This window comes from Tripterygium wilfordii, chromosome 13 (genome assembly GCF_013401445.1).
Source record: "Tripterygium wilfordii isolate XIE 37 chromosome 13, ASM1340144v1, whole genome shotgun sequence".
Lineage (NCBI taxonomy): Eukaryota > Viridiplantae > Streptophyta > Magnoliopsida > Celastrales > Celastraceae > Tripterygium > Tripterygium wilfordii.
In genome coordinates this window covers 16,219,377-16,246,312 of record NC_052244.1, presented here as the reverse complement: position 1 = coordinate 16,246,312, position 26,936 = coordinate 16,219,377, and the positions used below count along the sequence as shown (strand labels likewise).

The window sequence follows — 26,936 nt, the reverse complement described above, 5'->3', positions numbered from 1 at the left end:
TGCCATTAGACCATTGGGTTGTGACATTTTGCATGTTTATACATATTCTAACACCCCTAGCATTATAGACTGCACAATCTGACAGTTAGAGAGCTCAATGCCCATATAAATCCACTTCAGAATCCCATACTTTCGATGTGGGATTCAGATCGTAACACTGCTGTCCTGTACAGTTTCCAGAAATTACAAATGGATCATGTGAACAAGTAGTAGTCGTTCAACAACAATGCTTTTTTGTGTATTTCAGTGGTGGATCATATTGTCAAGAAGATTAGGCCCAATACATTCCCCGGATGCATTGCTATATCTCAATGAATTACACAGAATCTCCAAAATGTAACCTACGCAATCTAATAATAATCTTAATAATCTCACTAAGGAGAAGTTCACAGTATCTCATTAACCCTGATGATAAAATATATGATAAAATCTTCCAACCAAAACGTAGAGAACTTAAGTGTTCAATTTCTGCAATAGGTTTTGATCCTGAGTAGAGCTCTGCAATCATTTCCTCCTCCCCTGCGAAAATTCAATAACCATCTTAAGTTATTCCATAGACAGCAGTTGCCACCTTAAGAAATGAAGAGAAACATTAAACATACAGCGCTCACGTAATCATCCATTGACGACTGTTTCCGTTTCTTCAGGGAGCTTGGACTCTCAGTTTGCCTTGCCAATGCACGCTTGGATGGGGGGTTCTATATTGTAAAATGAAACAAGGTTCATCAGCTTGAATGATTACAGAGGATTAAACAAAAACTAGCCATTCAAGAAGAATCTTAAATGAAGCATTTATTGTAACAAATTGTAAACTAGAGAAGAAAGGTGCATGTGCACATGCTGCCTTGACCTTAGCAAGTTTCTTCTCTTTGCGGGCTTGTCTCTCTCTCTCATCGTATTCTTGGTTTTCCTTCTCCACTAGTCGGATTAAGGTGTCACATCTCCTGGCAAGTTCTTGAGTTGTGCGAGACTTCACAAACCAATCAAATCGAAATATGGATGATGTCCGAAATGCTGCTTTTAGTTCATCCCAATTCCCATATCCAAGCTTGTGAACCATGCATATCTGAATGTTGTGACAGCAAAAACATTCATAAAGATGTCAGTCAAAAAATCCCTCAACACCCACCCCACCCAGCTAAAGATGGAGAGATCCTCAGTTCACATACCCGTTGAGTAGAAATAAAAGAAAACTCACCATAAAACGATCACATTCTTCGTTGTACAACTTCCCTTTGTTTTGACCATACTGGATCTTCAATTCTAACCATGGATTCTTGTAACGATCCAATTTTTTCCCAATAGCTTTCATGATTTCATCTTTACGAGAAATTCTCGCCTCACCTCTTTCAATATTCTTAATTATCCTATCATAATCTGTAGACAATAAACATGATTCAAAAGAGTGTTTATATTCTGACCACAACTAGTTTTGGCTCCATGGAGAAATAATAACTTAACCATCAACAAAGAGAATCTAACCAAGGGGGAAAAATATCTCACAGCACACAATGCTACTTTCCTAGAAAATAATAGTACCACCGGAGGCAACAAAGCAACTGAATCACACAAGGCACACCACTTTGGTGCTTACAAACACTGACCCAGTTTATTTCAGTCAAAATCTTAAAATGATTTAACTACTTATTATCATCGAACATACATGTACATAGATTCTATTAATTACATATGAAAAATTAAGTAATTTAACATTTTCGTGCTCAATCAATTGCTTATATGACATGGGTGCCTAAACAGCCCATGCTACATAACCTCAACAGTAACAAGCATGAATGCATAATGCATCAACTTGACCCAATCAAAAATTTAAAACTTCATCACTTATTCAATGCAATAAACTGTAGTTCTCACCATTTAGCTCCTTATACCGTTCTTTGAAAACTTTAGCATATCTTTCAACTTCCTCTTCTGCCTTCCCTTCCATTTCAGTAGCAATACTTTTAATGTCATTCCGGCCATACTTCTCACAGGCCCTAATAAAAGTATTGAAGTCTCTTCTACTCCAAGAAGAAAATCCCTGGCATATCACAAGCAAAAGAGTTCAAGCAAGAGGATCCTAGTATGATTCAATATACATCAAACATTACACTCACTTCTTCCAGTAGCCGCTCCTTCTCTTCCAACTCCTCAGCAGTCAACGGATCTCCAGCCTCTAAATATTGCACTTAGTCAGTAAATGATAGGATGAAACATGACAAATAAGTTACCGAGCAAAATTCAAAACAAAAGGTAAGTCACAATACCTTCAGGCTCGTCCACATCAATTGTGTCTTTTAACTGATTCTTTTGATGTGTTTGCTGAAATTTCAGGAAAGAGGCAAATAAATCAAATGAATTCATACAAGCCAAAGAATAAAAATGGCAAAGGTAAATAAGGAGAAATTAAATGATACTGACCATGAGGTAGCGCACTTCTTTCTCATACAACTCACTCAGCCTCTGCGTATTAAAAAACTGGAAATCATGCCTGGGAACATTAAAAGAAAGTATTAGAAAAGAAAAGAGAGCAAACCCAGTCCACAAGCAATTAATTACAGAAAGTGCATACAGCTGGGGCATGCGGGGAATTCGAGGCTCCTTTGGCTTTGATGGCCCGCCTTGGCGCATTGTTTGCTTAAAATATTCAGATTCTGAGTAGCTGAATTACAGAAATCACAAACATACTTGCCTCGGTGATACCAAAAAAAATCTCTGTAAACTTGACAAGAAACAAGGAGAATTAAGGGGAAGAAAAATTCATTACTTGCGCTTCCGCTCTCTCTTTGGTGGTTCAATCCAGTTTTCACTGACTATTTTCTTGAAATCAAATTTGTTTTCATCCTTCGTCAACCAAAAATGAAAACATGAGCATAGTAGCCAAAGTACATAACAGAAGCTCAAACAAGAATAAGACGACTAGGCCAAACAGCTGAGAGTTAATAATCAGTTACCTTTTCATCGTCAAAATCATACAATTCAGCAGCTGGGAAAAAAAAAGTAAAACGGGTTAGATCTAATCACAAAATAACATAGAAGCACAAATAGACAAGCAAAACTCAATTCATAATTGATTAACATACTGTCGTCCATTTTAAATTTAATTGCATCTTCTGTGAATTTCTTCATCTTTGCGTCAAGCTCAGCGGTCGCCTCCTCTCCTTTGGCGATGATTCTATCAATGTCCTCATCTGTGATTGTACTATCCTTCGAACTGAAAACCATTTCAGCACCAAACCTCACCATTTGAAGCAGCTCATCTTTATTAACAGCTGCATCAACCAAGGCATCAGACTATGCAACAAAGGGCGGGGTTAGGGACATGCAAGATGTACATAGACCTTACCCCCACATAATACATAGAGAGGTTGTTTCCAGAATTTAACTTGTGACCTCTAGGTTAGGCCACGTATTCAGTTGTATCTGACCATGCAACAATGCATAATTTATACTCTACAAAAGCTCATAATTAGAGATTGTTTCTTACTTTTCTGTTCTGCTAGCCGTCCTTGTTGAATGACCAAAGCATCAAGTGCAAGCTTTTTGTAAGCCCTTTCAATAACTTTTTCCTCAATAGTGTACTGTCCCAAAAAATAATTATTACAAGACATGAATACATTAGGGCTTAGACAGCAATATAGCAAATAATAAACAGCACATTACCTCTGTGCAAAACCGGAACACTTGAACTTCTTTCTTTTGACCAATCCTGTGAGCACGGTCCTGCGCTTGCAAATCAACCTGTGGGTTCCTGAAAATGGAACCAAATGCTATTTACCCAAAGCAGAAAATAACATTGCAGAGGAAATACCAAAGAAACAGGGAGCAAGAGGGTTTGGGGGGAAAGCTCACCAATCACTATCATAAAGGATAACAACATCTGCAGTAGCAAGATTAATACCAAGGCCCCCAGCTCTGGTGGATAATAAGAACACAAATTTGTCACTTCCTGGCCTGTTAAAGGCTTCAATCGAAGCATCACGATCGTCTCCACCAGTATTACCATCAATCCGGCAATACAGATATCCACGAAACATTAAATAGTCCTCAAGAATGTCAAGCAACCTCGTCATCTGCATTTAATAAGTGAACCCAAATCACAAATTAGTTTTGATAAATCATACTCACTGCTCTGGCAAGTATGAGTGAGATTATTAAATTGCCTTTGATGGGCTTGTGAAAACAAATATCAAATTGCAAAGATTCATGGTCATTTGTGCAGTGTTTCATGATAAGGAAAAAGGAATAAATACAGACCTGTGAAAATATTAAAACCCTTGAATCACGCTCTTTCAGCTTTGGAAGCAACTTGTCCAACAAAACCATTTTACCTAAAAAAATATTTAAGACGTAAAGACAGATCTTGCAGTTGTTAATAAACCCATAAACATAAAGAAAAACCACTCTTCCATGGGAAAAATCTTACCAGCATGTGTAATAATATGGTCTCCTGTGGTATAAGGAGGTCCAGGCTCAGCACCTTGAAACAGATATGGGTGATTACAGCATTTGCGCAACTGCATTGCTATGTTCAACAGACGTTTCCGCTCTCCACCAGCATTAACAACTTCCAGATCCTTCTGCAGCAAGGCCTTGTAATACTGTTTCTGCATCTGGGACATCCCCACTTTGAGAATAGTTTCCTTCTTTGGAGGTAAACCCTTTTCAACATCAGATTTCAACCTTCGGAGGAGAAATGGTCGAAGAACCTTTCAGATACAATGCAGAAGATCAAATTATGAGATGTATTTTACGTGGCAGTGGTCAATTCTATGACAGAATAGAAAAATAAGCCTACCTTGTGAAGTTGTTGAACAACTTCCTGCTGGTCATTTTCACCAGAAATTTGAAACCATTCATCAAAAGTTTCAGCTGAACTGAAAATCTCCGGTAGTAAGAAGTTCAGAAGCGACCAGAGTTCATGAAGATTGTTCTGTGCAAAAGAAGATATAAGCAACAATTATTGACAAAACATTTGCTATTTGTTGAGAAAATCGGCACAACTTGGGTAACATAATGGAAATGACTAAAATTAGAGTTGAATGGTTTAAAGCATCCTTTTCCAAATCCAGTTAGGCACTCAAGCATAGAGATAAGAATGATGATAACAATTGCAACAAACAAGTTCAGTAACAGTGTCATTAAAAAGAAGAATGAGTGAACGAATAAATGAAACAGGGCACTATCAATACATATAACAAGCCAACATATAGAATTAAATCTTACCTAAATATAACAAGCATTAGATAGGCAAGCTGATTCTATAATAAAAGTTGTACAAAGAAGTGGCACTATTCTGTCTTACTTTTACAATAAAGAAAACCTCACAGTTCTAGGAAATTTTATACTTCTAGATTTCATATCCACACTAACACTGCCTTAGTTATTGTCCCAAATAAGTATTTGAAAAAAGCAATATCGAATGACAGCAAGCATTATACATCTGCACATCACTATTATACTAATTCCTAGCCATCAAGTTCGAAATATCAATCAGAAACTAAATAATTAAACACAGGTTAAGACAAAAGATTTCTCCAGAATGCTCCCAAATCCAATCAGAAAGTTCCCTACCAATTAAGGTTAAATTATGTACCTGGAGTGGAGTACCCGTGATAAGAAGGCGATAATTGGTGTTATAAAGCCTCATTGTTTTCGAAAGGAGTGAATTTTCATTCTTGATGCGATGGGCTTCATCAATGATTATATAGCGCCAACTAAAGCGACGCAAAGCAGTCTTCTCTTTGATGGCCATTTCAAAACTTGTGACACAGACATCAAACTTGCCCGCAGCAAGTAAATCCTCACGTATATGCTTCTGCAGAAGCCAAGAATAGGCAAGAAAACTGAACCTAACATCTACATTGATAGATAATTACTTGCTAGAGAAAAATTTAAGGACACACTTACCCTCTCATCAGGGTTTCCTAAAAACTTTACAGCGCGCAAGAGTGGGCAAAAACGGCGAATTTCATTCATCCAGTTGCCAAGAGTAGATTTTGGCGCAACCACCATATGAGGGCCAGTAATTCCTCTGAATTCATGCAAGTAGCCCAACAACGAGATAGTCTGCAATGTTTTTCCAAGACCCTATTTTACAAAATCCCATAACCTAACGTTAATCAATAATCAAGAAAATAATTCTCTTGAAATAATGCAATAACTCAAAACCCTCTCAAGCATTCATAAGTGAATTTAAATGCCAAAATTTCTACACATACCATTTCATCCGCAAGGATTCCATTTATGCCATTCTCATACAATCGTATGAGCCAGTTTAATCCAGCGAGTTGGTAGTCCCTCATTTTACCCTGAATGCCTGAAGGAAGAGAATAAACAGTGGAAAATGTCAGCAATTTCTTAATAAATTCCACCTGAAACTCAAATATACTTCAATGAACCTCAATGCCATTTCAACATAAACATCCAAATAAATAAGACTTAGGAACCTTTGACCATCAGAATAAAATCTAGCGACAAAAACCAGGAAACGAAATGGTATGACAGTATTCTTAAGTTGGCAGCAGGAATACCCATGGATATAAAGCAAGTTGCCTGATAAGTTTAATGTAAAATTAATACCCAGAGCCCTCACCATTCAATGAAAATGATCAAACACATCATGTCACCAGGGGATATTACAACACGTATTTGCATATATACTAAATGGACAATAATCCATGACATATAATGTCGAAAGTAGCTCATGACAAAAAATACACATCAAATAGAACCTAAGGATAAACTTATTCCACTCTCAAACCATATTGATTTGCATCTTAGGTTTCGCCATTCGAGTTGCATATGACCTTGCATCTATGTAACTAAATCCAAACAGAGATAAAGTACATACAAGTTGCTTTATCGATATATAATTTATAGCAAATAAGTACAGTTATTCACAAACCATTTATTCACAATCAAACTCATAACAGATCCACAGCACCTAGAGAGAGAGAGAGAGAGAGAGCTTACAAGATGGCTGTGTTACCAGACGAGTGTTTCCTGACAAACCATCTTCTTCCTCTTTCAGGTATTCCTCGTCTTCTTCCTCTTCAGTGAGTTTTGATGCATGGCGACCCCTGAAATATATGCATGTTACAAGTCATCAATATTAAAGTACTCTAACAAGTTTATAACCTAGCAGACTAGTTACAAATGTAGCATAAATAGTACATATTTACTAATGGAAACATTAGTAATTTCATAAAAAAAATGAAATACCTTCCTCTCATCTTCTTCTGTGATGTAGACTGATTGCCTTTGGCAAAGTGAGCAAACAATTCTGTTTGCTGTAGAAGAAACTTCAAACGCCCCTTACCCTTATTATTCTGTCATTAAGTTATAGGTCAGCAAAACGATGTGAAACTTCTCCAAGGCAGGGACCATTGGACCCATACCAGAAAGCGAACACGGATACTAACAATCAACATGATGCATCTATAAAGAGCATACCATGTCAGCATCTATGGCAGCATTTTGAGCATCCAATATTTCCTGAATCTTGTGTTTCTTCATTTTCTTCATTTCTGTAAGTCTGGCTTTCTCACGCTTGCTAATTTCAGCTTGGTTCCCATCCTGTAGGCATAATGCATTATCATGGTGTTTCATAGCAGAAAAGAGAAGATTGTGAAATGTGAAAAACCATGATATTTTTCACATGAGAGGAAAATGTTCACAACATGAATAATTTGAAACCAGTATTGACAGAGACAAAAAAAAAAAGGTGTACTCAAGTGACCTCCTATTGCCTTGAGTAAAAGGTACACTTAAGGCATCAACAAGGCACTAATGTTTTCTATAAAAAAGCAAATCAAATTGTCATGCAAGCATGCATTATACACACAAACTAAAATTCAAAAACAAATAATAACAAGAAGAGCTTGGCATTTAAACTTCTTATAAGGTAAACCGAGTGATTCTAACTTCCAACCAATCCTTGGACCATAATAAAATAAAGAATGCCCAAAAACCCTCTTAAACTCATAGTACTCAAACACCAAAACATGAGCAAGACGTTATTGTTCCATCTTTCTTTTCACCTGTAGCAAATCCATGCAACCAGACCAGGAAAGGCTTCTCGAAAAATTAAGATTATTTCAGACATCATCCTATAATGCACCATATAAACTGTGGCCCCATTGTAATTAAAGCATACACCCCTCTATGCACGCTTATATAGAAAATCTATCACTCATAATGCAGTAAATTTTCAGTAAAATCTGAGGCTCATTCTGAACCTGACTCAACCTTTTTCACCTCTGAACTTTTTTCCTTCTTTTTCCGTCGGTTCGCTAACCTAGCAAACCTCTCCTATCAAACCCTAGCAAGGGAACTCTAACCAAAAACCAACGGATCACTTCGCACAGCAGATCCATCACCATGAAACCAACAAGGGAAAATTAAAAGGAAAATAAGCTAAGAACATCATCAATTCACCTCCTCATCCTCCTCGTCAGCGTCCTCTTCGTCGGAATCCGGCGGGGCGTCGTCGTCATCATCCTCAGCAGATTGCGCAACCGCCTGGAGCTCCTCCTCGTCATCCTCTTCCTCTTTCATCTGATCCTGGACTTGCTCCTCCTCCGACGAAGAATTGGTTGCATCGGACATCGCCTCATCAGACGAAGAGTGTGGCTTCGATGGTTTCGCCATGACTAGGTTTCTCTCCAATTGATGTTTTCCTATTTTCGACTCTTTCCAAAGAGAGACAGAAAGCAGGCAAACGGTTTCTCTCAAATAAACGAAAATAAAATTTAAAAAAAAAAAGAAAGAAGAGAAAAAGACTGTCGGGGGTATTTATATCCTTACTAGGATCTGTTTGGGGAAATTATCTATTGGCGATTTTGAGTAGTGCTGAAAAATGAAATTTCCCGCCAATGGTGGGTAAACGCGACTCCCGCCTCGCTGGTTAGCCACACCGATTCAGGCTTGGGTCGATCGGTTCGTCGCGAGAGCGGACTGACGACAATGGTGGGTAAGGCTGTGTTTGGTATATAAATTGGGGAGAGAGAAATTTTGCTTTATTTTTTTTATAACCATAAAGGAAATAATTGTTGCTATAAAATAACTTATCTATAGTATCTATAAATCCGGTAAAGTATATATGGTCACCAAAGATAGGTTTGCTTTCAAATTTCAAAACAATTATTTGGCTTATTATGCTCGGTTAGATTGTTAATTCTGCAACAGTTCATAATAAAATACTTGTTAACAATCCCCTTATATTATGCCTTTGTTCTCATAAGATCGAGTTTCAAATATGCGGAAACTACTTGATATTCTCTCCCCTTATTCACTCATATTTTTTGTGAATGATGTAGCCATCAAATTTGTTTGAATGGGTTAAATCTTAATAATAAATTAAGTTATATACTATTGCTTTGAGTCCATTGTAAAATTACAATATTTGTGCGAAAATACTCTTGTTGATATTAAAATGAAAATCAATATTCTATGACTAAAATAATATCAATTCTAGATTCATTATCATCATCTCTTAATCTTTATCCCAAAAATCTATGGTTTGTTACATGAGTATATGAGAAAATCAACATAAATCTAATCAATTTGAGGTTCATTATCATCATCCCTGAATCTTTATTTCAAAATTTTAGGATCGATTATATGAGAAAATCAACAGAAAGACAATATTTGAATCAACTCGTCTAAAATTGATATCATTTTTTACTATTTCAAGCCATGTGTTTTAGATTTTCATATTCATTTTTTATCCTTTTTATTTTTTTTATCTCTCATATAATTTTCTATTTTGTCTGCTAATACTAAATTTTCAATTTATATATTTTATTTTAATCACATTTGGTTTAAAACTTTATTTTTTTAAAAGGAAAAAAAAGATTCAAACATTGACAATTAAAATGATATACACAATCCTTATCACTTTAATTAGGGGCTGGGGTGTCTTAGTTTAAATATTTTAAAACGTATATTATCAAACATGCAGCGCCTGCTTTCTCGTCAGCCCAACAATCCCCCCTATAAAAGCAATTTCACCAAAACACCCTTCACACAACCGACCCAAACACGCAAACATCGCTGCCTTAAAACGTAACGATAAAGGTTAGGGCAATCTGGTCAATCAAACGAAACAGCGAAATCCATCCCAAAATATTGTCCCATTTTAAACATACTCCAAGTGACACGTGGAATATGGGTTGACTAAAGGTTCACGAAACGGAATATTTTCCTTCTAATTTACTCAAACCAATAATTGCTCAATGAGGAGACCAGTTTCTTGTGGGATAAGACTCCAGGAGGGGACCGTTGTAGCAATCAGCTGCCGGAAACGGAACAATCTGATCGGCCAACGGACATCGGAATCTTCGGGCTAAGCGCTGCCTTCGTCTATGTTAGGTTTGTTCTGCACTATTCTTTTATATTGCGCATATATTCGGTTACGGCGTGTGCCTCAATTTTAGGTAGACGGGAAATAGAAAAGCTAATTTTGATATTGATTGATTTCTAGTGATTTTTGGTTTGTGCAGTACTTAAAAAACGCGATTATTATTATATTAGTGATTATGATGAGTGTCGATTGATTGTTTGCTTGTTATGGCAGATAATGGGACAAAGAAGATTGTTAATGTTGGCAGTGATTGTATGCCTATTTACATCCTCTTGTGGAAGAGGTATAGAAGAGATTTAGCATCGTAGTTTCCTTGAAATTCTTATTGTAGATTTATCTGCAGTTGAAATTACCTCGATGTTGTTAGCTCGATCTTGTTAATTGTTTGGATTTGAATGTCACCAAAGAAAATTACATCAATCTAAATGTATGTGTTCTTCTCTGGTTAATTGAAACTAGATTTTGTGGTAGTTTATGATGTGAAACTACAAGTTGGAGGACATAAATAGAGCCACCTCCACAATTAGCAATACATGATGGGGATGGCCGAGGGCTTATGCTATTACCTCCATTTGTACTCATGGAAGGATGCTGTAATTTCGGTAGGCTGAAGTGTGCAACTGGAATATACATAGAGATATTGTTTGGAGACAGGATTGGACTTTGCTTCTCATTTTTAAAAACTATGTGAATACTATCCCAAGTCCCAACCAAGAAAACCTGTTGTGAACTCAGATTCACGTCTCACTTGTTGCACATGAGCAGAAGGATAAGTTATATTAGCCTATCTGTAAGCCTGTAAGAATGATGGATAGATAATGGGGATATTTGTTTAACTTCTGTATTAAACAGTGTATTGGTTTATCTGTTTACTGTAAATTGACTTTTGGTGAAAAAGAATAGTAATATATGGTTGGCTGTTCATGGGTTGGAGAAACTGTGACATGCATGATAATGATGTTCTCTTATGTGGCACAGAACTCAAGTTGAAGCATAAGGATAATCACGCTGGTTATAACCACACTCTTGCCAAAATATTGGTGGAATATGCATCTGCGGTAAGTCTGATACATAATTAATATCCACTAAGAGTCTAAAGGCTTCACTTAAATTATTTGAAAGAATGAAACAACAACTTCTGGTTTACGCCCCTTTTTTTGGTAGTACTTCAGAACTATTGGGTTTGATATTATTGTAAATTCTGTCATGCAGTTTGTTTCCTCTTACTCTTCATCCACAGCACAAATTTCCATTTATTGCTATCTGATGCATCTTTATTTACTGGGTCGCATCGGTTTTGGTTTTTGTTAGCATCATGGGTCTCTTCAGGTTGATGCACATGAGAACGGGCTTTTTCTCGTGAAAGTATAATTTCATGTTTTCCTTTCTTTTTTTTTCCAATTCATATATAGAGAAAAAGCTAATAGATTCAGTTTTTAGGATTAGATTTCATGTTAGGAACTTAGGATCCGTAGAAGGAGGTCGACTCCCCCGTTCTGTTACCGCAGATTCTCCATCTATTAATTTTTCTAACGTGTACTGATTTCTGGTCTGCATCAATGTGTCTTTAGCGAGTTATGGTCTCATCTTTTACGTGGCTTGAGTTTTTCTCTATAGAACATGTCATATGAGAAAGTTGCTGCCAGCCTGCAAAGGTTTCTCCAGTAGACCGTCTCCAATCAGGTCATTACTTTTGTTTTTAAGAGAACAGTCAGAGGTTATTAAGCAAGAAACACAAATCAATCTGCACCGTCTGATAGCTTATTTTTATTCTCATTGCAACCTTACAATCGCTGTATGGGACAATACTATGGAGAGAGCATTAGAATAGTGAAGAGCTTAGCTTCACCTAGTAGATTCCAATTGATTTCTCATATGGATTTGTGTAGCCGATCTTTGATTGTTTGGGTTTAAGGCTTGAAACCGGTTATGTTATTGCAGGTATACCTGTCAGATTTGACAGAACTTTTCTCATGGACTTGCTCAAGATGTGATGGGTTGACTAAGGTACATGACATTTGTCTCACATATTATGTAGGAACCTGTTCTGAAATTGTGCACCTAAGATGTATATCTTCTTATGTTCAATGCAAGCAGGGATTTGAAGTTATTGAGCTGATTGTTGATGTCCAGCATGGCTTACAGGTGATTGCTTGTATTGTGCTTAATGTTAAGTAACAGAATGAATATCACTTCATCTTATTCTCATAGACATTGCTTATAGTTTCCTATTACAAACATGCTACATCATGATGACCACTTATTCATAGGGATATGTCGGAGTTGCGAAGGATCCCAATGCTATCATTATTGCTTTTAGAGGCACTCAAGGACAAAGGTATTGGGATTTTAGGAGTTACTTACTATTTGAATATTTTGATTAGATTGTTGAGTGAATGGTTTTAGTTGTGCGGGCGTATTTGACATGAGAAACATAAAAGCAGTAAGAAAAGGGTGAAAAATAAACAACCTTCTATATATATATATATATTTTTTTTTTTTCTTTTTCTTTTTTTTTCTATGTAGTATGGTTAGGCAAATTGTTTTTATATTATTACAGCCCGTATGCAGAAAGTTGACATTCTTCGGTATGCATGCGAGGTATTGACAGACTCAATTATTCTTGTATATAGCGCTTTTGCTCATGCTAAATGCTGCGTCATTATTGGATGTGGTTGTTCAGTGATTTGATGTTATCCTCTAGATTTAACATTATAGTGATTATCATCATTTATATGTCTGCATGTTTGTAGTATACAGAACTGGATAGAAGACCTATACTGGAAACAGCTTGATCTGAATTACCCTGGCATGCCTGATGCAATGGTGCGTTTTGTGGATAAAGTTTCTTTGAATGTGTCAATTCACTTTGCCCTAGATTAATTTCTAGTTCACATTGTTTCAGGTGCACCATGGTTTTTTTTCTGCTTATTATAATACAACCATTCACCCTGGAATTCTAACTGCTATAAAAGAAGCAAAGGAAATCTACGGAGACCTTGACATCATGGTTACAGGGCATTCTATGGGAGGGGCCATGGCTGCCTTTTGTGGGCTTGATCTGGCGGTAATTACCTGTGCTGTTGTTGCACATGAATAATATTTGTTTTATTGCTTCACTGTTTTATGCATGTTACATAAATTTTATGTTGCTTTATTTTGAAAGTGCGCCTGTTTTTTTGGGTCTAATATGTGTTGAAGGAATTTCTCTTTATATCCAGGTCAATCATGAAGCTCAGAATGTACAAGTAGTGACATTTGGACAGCCTCGTATAGGAAATGCAGCTTTTGCGTCATATTATAGCCAACTCGTGCCTAATACTATCCGGGTCACAAATGGACATGACATCGTGCCTCATTTGCCTCCATACTATTACTATTTCCCTCAAAAAACATACCACCACTTCCCAAGAGAGGTATTATTTTCTTTCCTAGGTGACATATATGCAACTATGCATTTGAAGCTGTAACTTCAAAAGAAATAGAAGTAAAAAAGCCATTTGATCTTTTTTTATGGAAATTCCATGAATCAACTTGGTACCATGTGCGTAGCTCTATGTGGCAAAAGTATCTGAGATCTAGTCCGAAGTCTGGACTTGGTACCAAAGAGATGCTGATTTTTTTTTTGGAGTCATCTTGCATTATTATGCATATTATCATGTTTTTTGAAGTTTCTCTTCCTTCAATTGAATAACTGGGTAAGCCATAACCTTATATTTAGGTGTGGTTGTATGAATTTGGACTGGGAAGTCTGGTTTATAGAGTTGAGAAGGTCTGTGACGATTCTGGTGAAGATCCAACCTGTAGCAGGTAATCCTTCATTACCCCTTGGAAAATTAGAGGAGAGTCAGATTAGCCAGAAATCATTGATTAAATTAGTATGACACGTCGACATTTGGAGAATGGTATTAGAGAAGCAGTCCTGAAGTAAAAGCTGCCATTGACTTCCAACTTGACATTTTTATGCAGGTCAGTGATGGGGAACAGCATTTCAGACCATATAGTTTATTATGGTGTTGAGTTAAGAGGTGAGACATGTAGATCATGTGGAATTGTGATGGATCCACGTGTAGCAGAGTATCGCAAAACAGATATTCAAGGAAACTTTATATTTTCCAGGAATCCCGCTGCTTCTGTTCTGAGATTGGATGCACAATCAGACGTATAAGGCAACGATGTTTAAATCTCCACTGAAGCTGTTAGTGTCTTCTCTCTGTGAGGTCAGATGGAGATTTGATCCCACACAAGTTTTCCTTTCTGTCTTGTTTGGAGCCCAACCAAAAGTGCATTGTACATTATAGACGTGGTGGGTTTGGGGATGAATATATGTACGTATCCATTGAATTGTGCACATTGTTACCTTTGTTAATATAATGACCTGACACAGGTAAGTTAAACGCAGTTCCATGTGACTGCCTTTTTCTTTAATGCGGGTCTCATTTTACATTGTCTAATTGTTTACTTCAATAGCTTTACATCTTCGATCATTACATAGATCGTTCATTATCCTTTGCTCTAATTGTGTTATAGGAAAAAATTTCATGTGAGGAAAATATTGACGGAAAGTTTAATGGAAATGTGTAGCTCTTTAAGTCCCTTCAATGATGTGGAATCTCAAGAATCTATTTGGTTAAAAACTGTTTTTTTATAAAGCTGAATCTAGAGACTTAATTGTAAGGGCATCATGTTTGAATATTGAATGAGTCCTTTAGGAGTTTTGCAACTCAAATTTCGGATGGATCATTCGGCTTAGAACTCCCAAAGGCATCTGTCCACTTCTACTGGATTAATCGTATGGCGTTGAGCATCCTTTGTTTTTGACCATCAATAAATCGCCCCATAAAGGTATACTATTACTATCTTTCAAGTTATTCAAAAGCTTCCATGACCCCTTCTCAGACCAAACATGTTTCTTCTTATTCATTTGTTCACAGTTCAATTATGAGAAATTGATACGTGCTTCTGATGGTGTTGCAGTGTATTGTCAGCCCAGATGGAGAGATGCTTGAGAAGAGGTAAACATGAGTGGAATCAATATGTACGACATGTTTACCTTCAAAGGTACTGTAGCTTGGTTATTGAGTTTGCAATTCCAGCAATTACAGTTTGCCAAACAAAGCACAGTGTGTGCACCTATATCTTTTTTTCTTTTTAATATGAAATGAATGTTCCATTATGCATTGTACATCTCTAGCTTTGTGAAGGAAGGATGTTACTCTGGGTAAGACCATTTGGTGAGTTGTTAGCTTGTTATGCTTGGAATCGCGTTTATCATGTGCTTACCCTCCATGGACACATTTTCCCATTCTGTTTGATTGCCTTGATAACTGCCACAGTTTTGTGTTATCAATAGATTCTATGTTAAGATAAATTCAATTTTCTTATGAATTTGAACTCTGTCTTCTTGACACTATTTGCCCCCCTTTTTTCAAGGCAAGTTTCTTTAGATGTGGTGATTGAATGCTCTGACGCAAAGTATAGCTGATATGAGTTTTAGATAGGTCATTATACAACCTGGATGAACTTTGGTGATGTATGCATACTGATGTCCTAGCAACTAAATAGTTTATTTTCGACATATATCCTGTCATAGTTGAAGTTTTTCTGACTCCACACCTATCTTACTTTAAGCTTCTCTGGAATTTAGATTTGCTAAAACAACGAGGTTAATTAGCATCAAAGTATCAGTACACATTCAGGACCAATGAACTAGTTAGTTGCATGAGAAGTTTGAAACTTCATATGAGCTTCTATTCCAGTCATGTTGTCTTCATATCATTGTTCTGTGATTCAACTACAATTTCCTGCAGGAAGAAAACTTTTTTTTGTAAAGATGAATAGCTTGCTGGGCAGCTGGAAATTATTAATATGATCAATTCATCATGTGCGTCCCAAGGAACTTAAACTGAAGTTGCATAAGGTACCTTCTCAGTGCTGAAACCATTTTTTTCTTCTGGTATAGAAACCTCTGCTTCAATGGCTGTTGATGCCTCTGGTTCCTTCACCAAATTCTCTTCCCTCATTTTTATATCCTCTCCTGCATTGCATATATGAATTACTATTTGACAACCAAGAATTTTAAATAGGGTGAAATGGCTATATCTCTATAAGAACGTGTATAACAGGGTAAGGCCTGATTGAGTTATGTTTACAAACCATTTGCTGTTTCTTCTTTGGGTTGTTTTATGAATTTTTCCTCAACTGCTATGTCAGCTTCTACATTCTCATTGAACAAACTCTCCTTCCCATCTTCATGTCGCGGAGAACAATACTCAGACTTCTCAGACCTTCCCTCAGCATCAATGGCTTCTTCATCTTTCCTTGACGAGAAGAAATGATTTGGTGACTCTTTAGATACAAACGTTGCAAGTTCCGAAGCAACAGTTTTGTTTTCTCCTCCCTTTAATTCTGTGTCCTCGGTTATATCCTTCACATTCTGTCCATCTTCAGTGCCCTTGCCCACATTAATCTCCCTCTCTTGGTTTTGCACAGATGTGTTTGTGTTTGTCTTATCATTTGATGCTGCTTCAATGAAGGATTCTGTGCCTTTGCAATTTTTGCTTCCTGTGTCGGATTTCTTAAGGGTGACGGTGTTTCCAGTGGCAACATCATGTTTCGATTCTCCACAACCCATTTCTCTTTTTGGTGAATTTGCAGAGGAGTGGGTTGTTCTCTCCCTTCTTGAGAGAGATTAGCGGCTTGTTACCTAAACTATTCTCTTGGGATTGAAATGAGACCTGATGCTCTTAGGTTTACACCCTTTCCCTATCTTTGCTCTTGTTCTATGGACAGTCTGGTGACAATAGCTAGGATAGCAGACTAGCAGCTGTATATTGGGCAACTTGTAGGGGAAAACATACCCGTATGGATCTCTCATCTACTAAGATTATATTATTTATGTATTAAATAAGCATTTAATACATGGGACTGTGCAAGTTGAGGTTTGTATTTAATCTCAGGATCCACTTTTGACTGGCTTAATGCACAGAACTCTAGATGTTATTTTCCAAGAGAATATTTGAGACTACCAAAGCAACGCAATCCACCTTGGTCTTGGAAAGGAACAAGAAAGGAAAACTTCTTATAGAAATGTCCAGAGTCTGATGGCATCCTATATTCCTATGTCGACCAAAAGATAAGCTTTCACATATTTTATTAGTTAAACAAAAGGGTTCATGAATACAACCCTGGTTGGGAGCCAAATCAATTGTTTTTAAATTGATTATTGCGGGAACTATTGAGTGGGAGAACAGTAGGTGACCATATGAAGATTTATGAAATGTTTGTGGCTTGATTTTCAACACAAAATACACCAAAAAGGCAAAAATAGTGCATATGCACATGTCCTCCCCCAATTCGCTAAAGAGGCTGTCAGTGAAGTAAGCATAATGAAAAGACTGCATTCCACCTTGCCCTTCCAAGTTGGAGATATTGGAAGCTTTACCTTTGCGTATGCCTTGCAACTGTTTGTAAAAATGCCCACGACGACATAACCATCCCTGTCTTTCTATTCGCGCAAGATTGCGGCTCCTCACTCCTGTCCCTTCCTCGACAAGTCACCAGTCACTGCCACCCACCTTATCCTCTCTCTCTCTCACTCCCTATGCTTGTGGGCTCCTTATCTCCTTGGCATTTAATAATGTTGTTGTCACAAATCTAATACACGAATCTCATATATACATGCGTATACAATGAATGAAATTAAAGCTAACGGTAAAGGTAAAGGTAAAGGTGATGCCTTTGAATTAATAAATCGGGAATCTCTCTAGTGCATCCTCGGCTGGCCTTTCATTTCTCTGTAATATCTATTTTCCCGAGAGTCATGGAAGGCCCTGCCAATGAACGCCTTGCTTTTGGGAAGATGGGTTACGGGTATACACTTCCTCTTTCTCTTCGTCTCTGGCTTTTCATTTCAATTTGTCTTTGATAATTTGTTTGTTAAAAGGGTTTGATATGGGTTTGTGAGATCTTTGTGTTTTCCCATTTGTATTGTGGTAGGTGCGACCATTACCGGAGAAGATGCAGGATTCGAGCTCCTTGCTGCAACGAGGTCTTTCCTTGCCGCCATTGTCACAACGAGGCTGCGGTAATTGTTACCATTTCGAGCACAGTATAACTTATCTTTTTGTTTGTTTGCTTGTAATTATGTGCAAATTCACCCATATATTGATTGGGCTTATATTCTATTTTCCGTTTGTTTTGATTCATCTTCAGACCGTGCTGCATCATTTCCTGGCTCCTCCTTTTTGCTTAGCATAACACATCCTTAACTTATCTTGATCTGGGTGTTTTACTCTGCTTTGATGATTTTGATACACTAGGGCATGCTGAAAAACATATATGATCGGCACGAGATAGATCGATATGATGTTAAACAAGTATGTAGTTTGTCCACTATTATTTTTCCTAAAATACTCGCACTTATGTACTTGTTAGTAAGGAATATAAGCTGTTTGGAATTGAATTGATATTGCAGGTCATATGTTCAGTTTGTGACACGGAACAGCTGGTATTTATCTTTCTGAATTGTGATTTAGAAGCTTCGCTTGTGTGAATTCTTTAATCTATATTATATGTTTTGCTGGATTAGTGGTTCCTTCAGAATCTCAATTTTGCTTTTGCTTTTTTTCCAGATAGGTCAAGTTTGCACCAACTGTGGCGTCAATATGGGTGAATACTTCTGTGAGATCTGCAAATTCTACGACGATGATGTAATTATACTATTTCAACTTAATACTTTCAGAGTTTGATAACATTTACCTTATTTTTGCATTTTGGCATTAGTTATTGATTAACAATCTTCCAACTTGGGAAGATCTAGGTTGCGCTTTTGTAGCTGGTGTGTAATCCATTTTTTCATCACTTTGATTTTTAGCTGTTTATGACCTTGTTTTGCAGACTGAGAAAGGGCAGTTTCATTGTGATGACTGTGGGATCTGCAGGTTGGTGAGCCACAATTGACTTATTAGTTATTACCTCTTGTCTTTGTATATTGCTTAATGTCCGTGAATTCATGATCTTTTGCTCTTATGTGTACCCAGAGTCGGTGGTCGTGAGAACTATTTTCACTGCAAGAAGTGTGGTATGTAATTGGAAGTTCAGTCATTCTTATGAGTTATGACCCTGTGAAAATCTTACCATTGGCTTCACTATCTAGATCTTTCCCTTTTATTCTGTGTGTCTCTTTACGCGTGCCCTCGAGTGCGTGTGCTTGGTGAAGGGATTTTCGGGGAATTTTCTACTAATTTTTACTGTTTAATTACAGAATCTTCAGAGATATCTAACTCTAAACTTGTTATCTGCATAGAGAATTTTTCAAGAGACTTTCTTTTTCAAAGCCAATAAGCTAATTCAAAAAACATAAAATAAAATAAATCGTAACTAGAATAGTCGCTAACTCCCGAATAGCCCCTAAACTGTCTTCTGCATCAACTCCCGAATCGAAAATTAACAAAGACTGTTACTAGAATATGCATATTGGTTGATCTCTTGAAGGATATGCCCGATCAGATTTGATAGGGGGTGGGAAAGTTGACTCTGGCAATAGTTTAGTTTAGTTTATGTGGGGTTATTTAATTGTTGAAGGTATTAAATGGGTTCTATTTTTATGTGACAGAATCTTGTATAATACTGATGTTTGCAAGTGCGCAGGGTCTTGCTATTCGATCAGCCTTTGGGATAATCATCGGTGTGTTGAGAACTCCATGCGGCATCACTGCCCTATATGTTACGAGGTATGTGCTCTGGAGTGCTCTAATAATGACTAGAAGATGATTAACTTTGTAACGGGCTATAACTTTTGTGTTGCTGTAGTATCTGTTTGACTCTCTGAAAGCTACGACAGTATTGAAATGTGGGCACACAATGCATTCTGAATGTTGCCATGAAATGATGAAGCGTGATAAGTAAGCATCCATGAGTTGTTATCTTCTACTTATTTGGCTTTCTCGAACTTTTATGCATATTGATAAGTTTCCCCTTGTTTCATGACTTGACATTTGGTATCATCATCCAGATTCTGTTGTCCGATCTGCTCCAGGTCAGTGATTGATATGTCTAAAACCTGGAAGAGAATAGATGAGGAGGTAAGAGCCATTGAGCTTATGCTGATTGAATTAGAGATTAGTTTAAGGGTCAATGCTTTCAATGGCCGGTTTTAGAAGTTCTCCTGCCGGTTGAGCTAATTGTCTCTGAATTTTTATTTATTCGTGGTAACAGACTGAAGAAACTGTCATGCCCGAGGATTATCGCCACAGAAAGGTGCATACCTTATCCTTTAAAGTTCTGAAAGTAATGATGTTTTGCATGTAGTTCTTTGTCTATATTAAGCTGCCGTTTTCCTTCCCGTTAAATAGTACTTCATCCAAAGACTGGAAACTTGCTAAATTGTGATAATATTCTGCCATCATATTCGTGTGGCATGGTTATGCGAAGAAACCATCTGGTCCATTTTAGGATTTTTATCTATCTTGGGCAGTTAATAAACCAGCTAATAACCTAATAGTATATGTTCATAAGAATAGTATATGTTCATAAGAAGTCTTCTTAATTGTTTTGAGCTGTTCTCCAGTTCCTGAGAAGACATATAAACATCAAGCAATGATTTTACAGGTTTGGATCCTGTGTAATGACTGCAGCGACACGACTGAAGTTTACTTCCACATAATCGGGCAGAAGTGCAGCCACTGCAAATCATACAATACCCGCTCAATTGCTCCGCCAGTTCTCCCTCAATGACAAGGGGCAATGTCTGGCCATGTAGCGCACGCATTGCTGCGTCTCACCCACAGTATATAATACATTGCTGGATTCAATCATCTTGAGTTACATTTAATTGAGTTTATACTCTATCATTGCATTGTCATTCTGATGACAGTACCCCCTAAACCTTTTCTCAATTGTATTCTTGCTCTAATTAATGGATGGATTTGGAGCCACTTTGACTACTCTGGGTCTGATGTTTCATGTAACATTATTGTGTGTACATAAATTATGGCAACAGTGTTTCCCTTGAAGATGTTATGTTGTATTTGGGGTCTGCTTTTATTATAGCTTTATCTTTATTTTTCCACCTATTACATATGTCCTTGACTGACTTTTTGGTAGTACATATCATCATCATCCGAGCCTATATCTCAAAAGTTTAGGGTCACCTACACGAGTATATGTGAACATCATCGGAAGTCCATCATATGTATTTGTTTTCTCCATCACACGTATATGTTAATTATATATTAATTCAGTGTGTAATCAAATGATTATTGGAAGGAAAAAAGAAGAAGAGAGGGACATGGTTCTTGTGTTCATATGTTACTTTCAAAAGGCCCATGGTATTATACATTTAATAAACCAGAAAGCAAAAGCAGGATTGAAAAAATCCAAGCACTAGACAACATACTTTTTCTTTTTGATGTGATTATACATTACTTTCATATATATATTGGAAGTGCATCTAATCAAAGGTGATATGATTAAGACATCATATATTAATTTCAATTAAAGTAATTTTTTTAAAATACTACTTAGAAATATGTTTTTTTGATGAGTTTATTTAATGCACACTCAAAAGATAAAGATGCTAAATTTTTATTAAAAAAAACGAAATATTTATTTTAAAATACCCTCAATCATTGTCTAACCCAAACACCCCTATCTTCTCACTTTCTTTGCATCCAAACAAAATCTGAATCTTGAATTTTTAATTCTTTTTAAGTCCGACCCACATCAGTTAATTTTGTTTTTAACATGTATATATAACTACGCGATATGACTGTAAATTCTCGGATACTTGAATGGATCAGCATGATGAGTCAATCATATGACATCAATTAATATAGGGTGAGTCAATTTTAGCTTTCCCTAGTGGAATGATTCATCCAATTCTTCTTCAATGATTAATGATTAATCCCACTTTATTAATTTAATTATCTATATAGGAAAGATGGGTGCAACTAGGGGTATTAAAAAAAATGTAGAAATAGAATTGACCGCCAACCGAAAAAAAATTGACCGTTTACACCCTTAGTTGCAGTCTTTAAGAACGGTGTCATACAAGTTTATCCTTTGGATATCCGATATAGGCCTAAACTTTGGACGTTACACCTACACGCACAGAAGTTCCCCACCTGATGACATGGTAAATTGGGTCAAAATCCAGTGCATGACCACAAATGTATTTCTTTTGGTGAGAAATCGAAGATATAGTGACGATCACGATGATGAAGACTCAAAAGAGTTATCTTCAAAAATTCTAGTCACACATGATAAGAACACTCAAATTCATGAACCAACTAGACTAATCTCTATTTACATTGTTATTGCAATTCTGAATTTTCTTGGCGTACCGGGAATTCCAACTCAAACAATTATCAATTTATTTGACTAGATTTGTTTTTACCAGCTAAATCATCATATATGTATATATGTACATACATGTCCACAACATTATATTATAGCCTAACTGTGTATATTCACCAGACCAAGTCACCAACTACTCCATCTACTGCTATTCATCCTACTAAGACCACCAAATTAACCATTGATCATGACGGATAAGGCTGACCCGGAATCGAAGCCCGTGGAGGCACCATCACCACCTCCTCCTCCGGCCACCGGTATTAACCTTTCTACGGTGGATGTGGCTCTTAGGGTTGTATTATTCGCTGCAACACTTGTGTCTGTTGTGGTGATGTCCACTGCCAAGCAAACAGAGTTAGCTTCTGTTCCTGGTGTGCCCGGAGCTAGAGTTAGCCTCGCAGCCAAATTTAATCACTCCCCTGCCTTCATGTAAGTTAATTTATTGATCATATAATATGCAAATTAAGCTTCTAGTTTTCACATATAGTCTGCATCTAAATTAATATTGATTGCGATCCTTTAATAATCACGGTTGAGGGATTGAGTAGGATGATTAATGGAGTGTAATTTTTGGATAATTAAGTTTTGTTTAATCACATTAGAAAGGACGGGATTAGAGTGGTGGCTAGAGTTGGTATGCTTATTTCCATGCATTTTCTGTTTTCATTTTCTGAAAAACATAAAACAACCCCGAAAACATGTTTGTTTTCCGTAAGAGTATAACTGTATAAGACATTATGTATATATCTGTTTCTCGATTTCAAACCAGAATGTTTTTTTTCCAGACCGAACCAAAAACCGAGATTCACAAAAACCTTAAACCGAGATCGCACCGAAAAGTGTCAAAATGAACTGAATGAAAATTTTCGGAGTGGATTTCGATCTGGTTCGGTTTTTTACAACCCTAGAACTGTCTGGTTGCCCATTTTAAAAAAAACATGGGATATATGTTTCTGTCCTTTGATCAGAAAAACTAATCTGTTTCTAGTCCTGTTAATCAATGGATCACATACTGAGTCCTACAGTCTGTCCTTGCATGATTGTGTGCAGATACTTTGTTGCAGCATTGTGTGTGGTTGGACTGTATAGCATCATCACCACTCTCGCATCAATTTCAGTCATCTTGAAGCCAAATCATCGGACAATCTTCTCCTTCTTCTTTGTACTTGGTGATGTGGTAAGTCTCTCCTAGACCATGTTGTTGTTTGGTAGTAAGAAATTACATTTACAAAATGTACTTACAAGTTACACTAATTGTTCTTCTGTGAACAGGTGATGCTAGGGTTGACAGCCTCCGCTACGGGCACAGCCGGCGGTGTTGCTTATATTGGGTTGAAGGGCAACAGTCATGTTGGATGGGTCAAGGTGTGCAATGTGTATGACACATTCTGTAAACATATAGGGAGTGCAGTTGCAATTTCATTGTTTGCAGCTGTTGTGCTCATTGCGCTTATTTTGCTCTCTGTTTTCTCCTTCCACACTAAGATTAGGAAGTAGAGATGGGTTCTGGGCCACAAACATGTCAGTGATTGTGTGATGTGTGTGTAATTTTGAAGCTCCTCTCCTTGTGCTGTTGTGGTTTTTTTTGGTGCCTGTTTGGAGGTTTTTCATCTGTAAAGGTTGTCTATTCTGTGCAGAATGTAAGAATGTTTATGTATTGAATGATCATTTGTGTATTATGTAGTTGAGCAGATTGAATTTTGAATGGTGATCTTGTTGTTGGGTTCCAGCCTCTGTTGGGTGATAATATCCCTTGCTGGGTTTTCAGTTTTTAATGGACAACTTTCAGTCCACTTTCATTAACAAAGAGATCAATATCTTTGTGGCCAAACCGAATGGACTCGGAAGGTCCCGAGTTCAATAATATCATTGCTGGGTTTAATACCCTTGTGGCCATGTGCTGGATTTTGGTCCAACTTACATTATCATCATGTGGATAACACTCAACACTTCAGACATTGAGTGAACTGCTAGCCTAAAACCTACCCAATCTTAAAAATAAACGAACACAAGCAAACATATGGTAGCCAGTGTATATAACCACAGCAGGAGTGAGGAGTCTCCTGTGCTCAGGCTCTTTTGTTTTTTGGTTTGTGATGACAACATAATTCACAAAGCACTTACGATGTTTACTCCATTCACAGTAAACTGGAGTACTGCTTAATCAACCAGAAAAATAGGGAAAACATGCTTTCAGATTTACTATTGAAAACTTCTCCCCAAAAAGCAAGGTAGATAATTTCACACCAAAAAATCCAGCTTCATGGCAAGACATCAATAGAAAAATCTCATCGGAAGACAAGCAGTGAAACATACATGCTAAATCTAGGAAGAAAAAGCTAATTGAAGTATGAAGGCACATTGTTTTTCATCAGATCAACCATGCATTTTCATGTAGTTCACAACTCAGCACACACAAAAAATACACAAGCATTTGGCAACCTGCAGGAACGATTTATTCAGCAAGATTTTTATGATTTGTGCAGAAAAGAATATCCACAGGACCACAACAAGAGCTAATAACAGATCATAGAAAATAAGATCATCAATGAAAATTATCAAGTCTTCCCAAGAACTTTAAATTTGATATATTGAGAAGTGGAAATGTTTACAGAAGTATTTAGCCCACAAATGTTGCTGACCTACATGAACTTAAGAAGAATCGGAAAGTTCATACCTCACAGCTTCAAGCAAGCCTTGTTACAAAACTGGTTAACTAATCGCTCGAATTTACAGACTTGTGATGAGCAAGGTTGCTCAGAAGATTGTTTGTTCTCCTAATTCTTGGCCAGCCATCCCTTCTCTAAGAACCTTATCAAAGAAATCTTCCAGTGTATCTTTCCCATAACTCGGCGTTTTTTCAGCACTATACTCACCAGTCTCAGGATCCAAGAGCAGCATACTTTCAGCCGCATAATACCTTCCGATTTTCCCAAACTCGGCTGCATCTTCCATTGCCGGAAAGACCTTAACAAGGGAATCAAGAACCCAAATGGCAAAATCCATTATCCCAATTGGCACTTTCAAGAACTTGGGCTCCTTCCCCAGAAGTCTAAACAGCATCTCCCCTTGCTCCAATGGTGTCAATGACTTCCCAGGTCCACCAATTGGCAATATTCGGTTAATCTTATCTTTGTTCAACACACAATCAGCAATAAACGATGCCAAATCCTGCTCACTAATAGGCTTGCAAGCACACAACTTTCCATCTCCAAACATTACATAAGGCTTCCCATCTTTCACCAACTCAACCTGACCCCCTAAACTTTTGAAGAATGCTGTTGGCCTTACTATGCTATAAGTAAACCCTTTATCCTTATTGGCCTCTTCCATCAATTCAGCTTCAAATTTCAGCTTCGCACGCTGAAATTCAAGGAGCGGTTTCTGCACACATATTGCAGAAAGCAACACAAAATGCGATGCCCCGGACTTTCTACCTGCAACAAGACTATGCTTAGTTGCCTCATAATCAATTTTCCAGGAATCTTTCACACCGCCGTTTCGACTAGCAAGGCATGAGACCACAACATCAATTGGAACGCCCAAACTCTCCAGAGATTCCTCCAACTTTCCCAAATCAGTAACATCAGAGAAGCAAACATTAGCCCCTTTCAATTGATTCAATGTCTCTTCCTTGCTACTTCTACCTCTAATTCCACTTCTCTCTCTAGCAATTGCAATAGTATTGAATCCTCTGTTCACCAACTCTGTAACCACAAATTTCCCAATATACCCAGTTGAACCCACCACAACAATGTTGATATCTTTTGGGTTTTTGTTCCTAAATGAGGATGAAGTCGTTTCATCCACAGTTGTTGCTGAAGCTCCAATGGGACTAAATCTATGTCTTCTAAACTCAAACGACTTTGAAAACTCAAATCGATCAAATGACAAGGAATTAGGGATTGAGATTACCTGACCTTGATTGATACATTGTGAAAAGATTCGAGCTTTATAGCGTTGGCCCTTCGTTGAATGAAGAGTGAACCCATTGAAAGAGAAACAAAGGGACATTTTTTTCCTTCTTCAAGTGGGATTTAAGAGAAATCAAAATGGGATTGTGGTTGTTGAAGGAAATCAGAGAAGAAAAGAAGAAATAAAGTGAAAAGAAACCTTGCTAGGAAGTGCGATTTCATGGTCAGCTTTGCTTCATGTTTGAGGCTCTTATCAAGGTACAACCCAAAAATGATAGGTGGATATGGTGTTTCAGAGATTT

The 26,936-nt window shown here is 37.2% G+C and overlaps 6 protein-coding genes across 9 annotated transcripts; 3 read left to right on the top strand and 3 right to left on the bottom strand.

Moving 5' to 3' along the window:
- Positions 1-173: 173 nt before the first annotated feature.
- Positions 174-8,952, bottom strand: LOC120011946 (ISWI chromatin-remodeling complex ATPase CHR11-like). 3 transcript variants are annotated; one of them, XM_038863131.1, is made up of 26 exons: positions 8,806-8,952; positions 8,437-8,690; positions 7,453-7,575; positions 7,222-7,328; positions 6,973-7,079; positions 6,219-6,316; positions 5,908-6,087; positions 5,594-5,815; positions 4,796-4,930; positions 4,424-4,706; positions 4,255-4,328; positions 3,850-4,070; positions 3,661-3,748; positions 3,485-3,578; positions 3,081-3,269; positions 2,952-2,983; positions 2,765-2,841; positions 2,570-2,659; positions 2,419-2,488; positions 2,265-2,319; positions 2,115-2,173; positions 1,873-2,038; positions 1,199-1,377; positions 851-1,066; positions 603-698; positions 174-519 (listed from the first exon to the last, which is right to left on the bottom strand). In XM_038863131.1, exons 2-26 carry the CDS (start codon positions 8,647-8,649, stop codon positions 505-507), a joined length of 3,189 nt encoding a protein of 1,062 aa, XP_038719059.1. In that variant the 5' UTR covers positions 8,650-8,690; positions 8,806-8,952; the 3' UTR covers positions 174-504. The 3 variants fall into 3 exon arrangements, with proteins under 3 accessions (XP_038719059.1, XP_038719060.1, XP_038719058.1); XM_038863132.1 differs by lacking the exon at positions 8,806-8,952 and having other exon boundaries at positions 612-698; positions 8,437-8,741; XM_038863130.1 differs by lacking the exon at positions 8,806-8,952 and having other exon boundaries at positions 8,437-8,740.
- Positions 8,953-10,210: 1,258 nt separating this feature from the next.
- Positions 10,211-15,599, top strand: LOC120013020 (lipase-like). The gene is made up of 12 exons (XM_038864625.1): positions 10,211-10,371; positions 10,577-10,646; positions 11,342-11,421; positions 12,305-12,370; positions 12,461-12,508; positions 12,634-12,701; positions 13,117-13,189; positions 13,269-13,430; positions 13,585-13,779; positions 14,085-14,173; positions 14,333-15,208; positions 15,341-15,599. Exons 2-11 carry the CDS (start codon positions 10,580-10,582, stop codon positions 14,529-14,531), a joined length of 1,047 nt encoding a protein of 348 aa, XP_038720553.1. The 5' UTR covers positions 10,211-10,371; positions 10,577-10,579; the 3' UTR covers positions 14,532-15,208; positions 15,341-15,599.
- Positions 15,600-16,176: 577 nt separating this feature from the next.
- Positions 16,177-17,117, bottom strand: LOC120013021. Its single transcript, XM_038864626.1, has 2 exons — positions 16,520-17,117; positions 16,177-16,400 (listed from the first exon to the last, which is right to left on the bottom strand). The coding sequence occupies exons 1-2, from the start codon at positions 16,995-16,997 to the stop codon at positions 16,264-16,266; spliced, it is 615 nt and encodes a 204-aa protein (XP_038720554.1). The 5' UTR covers positions 16,998-17,117; the 3' UTR covers positions 16,177-16,263.
- Positions 17,118-17,887: 770 nt separating this feature from the next.
- Positions 17,888-21,414, top strand: LOC120013019 (E3 ubiquitin-protein ligase MIEL1-like). Of its 2 annotated transcripts, none has more exons than XM_038864623.1 (12): positions 17,888-18,235; positions 18,362-18,449; positions 18,685-18,741; positions 18,840-18,872; positions 18,997-19,074; positions 19,262-19,305; positions 19,405-19,445; positions 20,015-20,097; positions 20,177-20,268; positions 20,379-20,448; positions 20,582-20,623; positions 20,961-21,101. In XM_038864623.1, exons 1-12 carry the CDS (start codon positions 18,186-18,188, stop codon positions 20,964-20,966), a joined length of 684 nt encoding a protein of 227 aa, XP_038720551.1. In that variant the 5' UTR covers positions 17,888-18,185; the 3' UTR covers positions 20,967-21,101. The 2 variants fall into 2 exon arrangements, with proteins under 2 accessions (XP_038720551.1, XP_038720550.1); XM_038864622.1 differs by having other exon boundaries at positions 17,898-18,235; positions 20,975-21,414.
- A 1,402-nt stretch (positions 21,415-22,816) lies between these two features.
- Positions 22,817-24,447, top strand: LOC120012027 (CASP-like protein 1D1). The gene is made up of 3 exons (XM_038863260.1): positions 22,817-23,149; positions 23,771-23,897; positions 23,993-24,447. Exons 1-3 carry the CDS (start codon positions 22,908-22,910, stop codon positions 24,215-24,217), a joined length of 594 nt encoding a protein of 197 aa, XP_038719188.1. The 5' UTR covers positions 22,817-22,907; the 3' UTR covers positions 24,218-24,447.
- Positions 24,448-25,283: 836 nt separating this feature from the next.
- LOC120012294 (divinyl chlorophyllide a 8-vinyl-reductase, chloroplastic-like) lies at positions 25,284-26,858 on the bottom strand. The gene has a single exon (XM_038863644.1). The coding sequence runs from the start codon at positions 26,732-26,734 to the stop codon at positions 25,478-25,480; it is 1,257 nt and encodes a 418-aa protein (XP_038719572.1). The 5' UTR covers positions 26,735-26,858; the 3' UTR covers positions 25,284-25,477.
- Between the last annotated feature and the right edge of the window lie 78 nt (positions 26,859-26,936).

Excerpts from the sequence above, each read along its gene's own strand:
- LOC120011946 (XM_038863131.1), bottom strand. The coding sequence starts at position 8,649 with ATGGCGAAACCATCGAAGCCACACTCTTCGTCTGATGAGGCGATGTCC. Across the intron at positions 4,931-5,593 it reads TCACGGGTACTCCACTCCAG|AACAATCTTCATGAACTCTG; the intron begins GTACATAATTTA and ends TCTTTTGCACAG. Across the intron at positions 2,320-2,418 it reads AAGAAGTGCGCTACCTCATG|CAAACACATCAAAAGAATCA; the intron begins GTCAGTATCATT and ends CTGAAATTTCAG.
- LOC120013020 (XM_038864625.1), top strand. The coding sequence starts at position 10,580 with ATGGGACAAAGAAGATTGTTAATGTTGGCAGTGATTGTATGCCTATTT. Across the intron at positions 12,509-12,633 it reads ATGTCCAGCATGGCTTACAG|GGATATGTCGGAGTTGCGAA; the intron begins GTGATTGCTTGT and ends ACTTATTCATAG. Across the intron at positions 12,702-13,116 it reads AGAGGCACTCAAGGACAAAG|TATACAGAACTGGATAGAAG; the intron begins GTATTGGGATTT and ends GCATGTTTGTAG.
- LOC120013021 (XM_038864626.1), bottom strand. The coding sequence starts at position 16,997 with ATGGGTTGTGGAGAATCGAAACATGATGTTGCCACTGGAAACACCGTC. Across the intron at positions 16,401-16,519 it reads CAAAGAAGAAACAGCAAATG|GAGAGGATATAAAAATGAGG; the intron begins GTTTGTAAACAT and ends TATGCAATGCAG.
- LOC120013019 (XM_038864622.1), top strand. The coding sequence starts at position 18,186 with ATGGAAGGCCCTGCCAATGAACGCCTTGCTTTTGGGAAGATGGGTTAC. Across the intron at positions 18,742-18,839 it reads ATCGATATGATGTTAAACAA|GTCATATGTTCAGTTTGTGA; the intron begins GTATGTAGTTTG and ends TTGATATTGCAG. Across the intron at positions 19,075-19,261 it reads GCAAATTCTACGACGATGAT|ACTGAGAAAGGGCAGTTTCA; the intron begins GTAATTATACTA and ends CTTGTTTTGCAG.
- LOC120012027 (XM_038863260.1), top strand. The coding sequence starts at position 22,908 with ATGACGGATAAGGCTGACCCGGAATCGAAGCCCGTGGAGGCACCATCA. Across the intron at positions 23,150-23,770 it reads AATCACTCCCCTGCCTTCAT|ATACTTTGTTGCAGCATTGT; the intron begins GTAAGTTAATTT and ends GATTGTGTGCAG. Across the intron at positions 23,898-23,992 it reads TCTTTGTACTTGGTGATGTG|GTGATGCTAGGGTTGACAGC; the intron begins GTAAGTCTCTCC and ends TTCTGTGAACAG.
- LOC120012294 (XM_038863644.1), bottom strand. The coding sequence starts at position 26,734 with ATGTCCCTTTGTTTCTCTTTCAATGGGTTCACTCTTCATTCAACGAAG.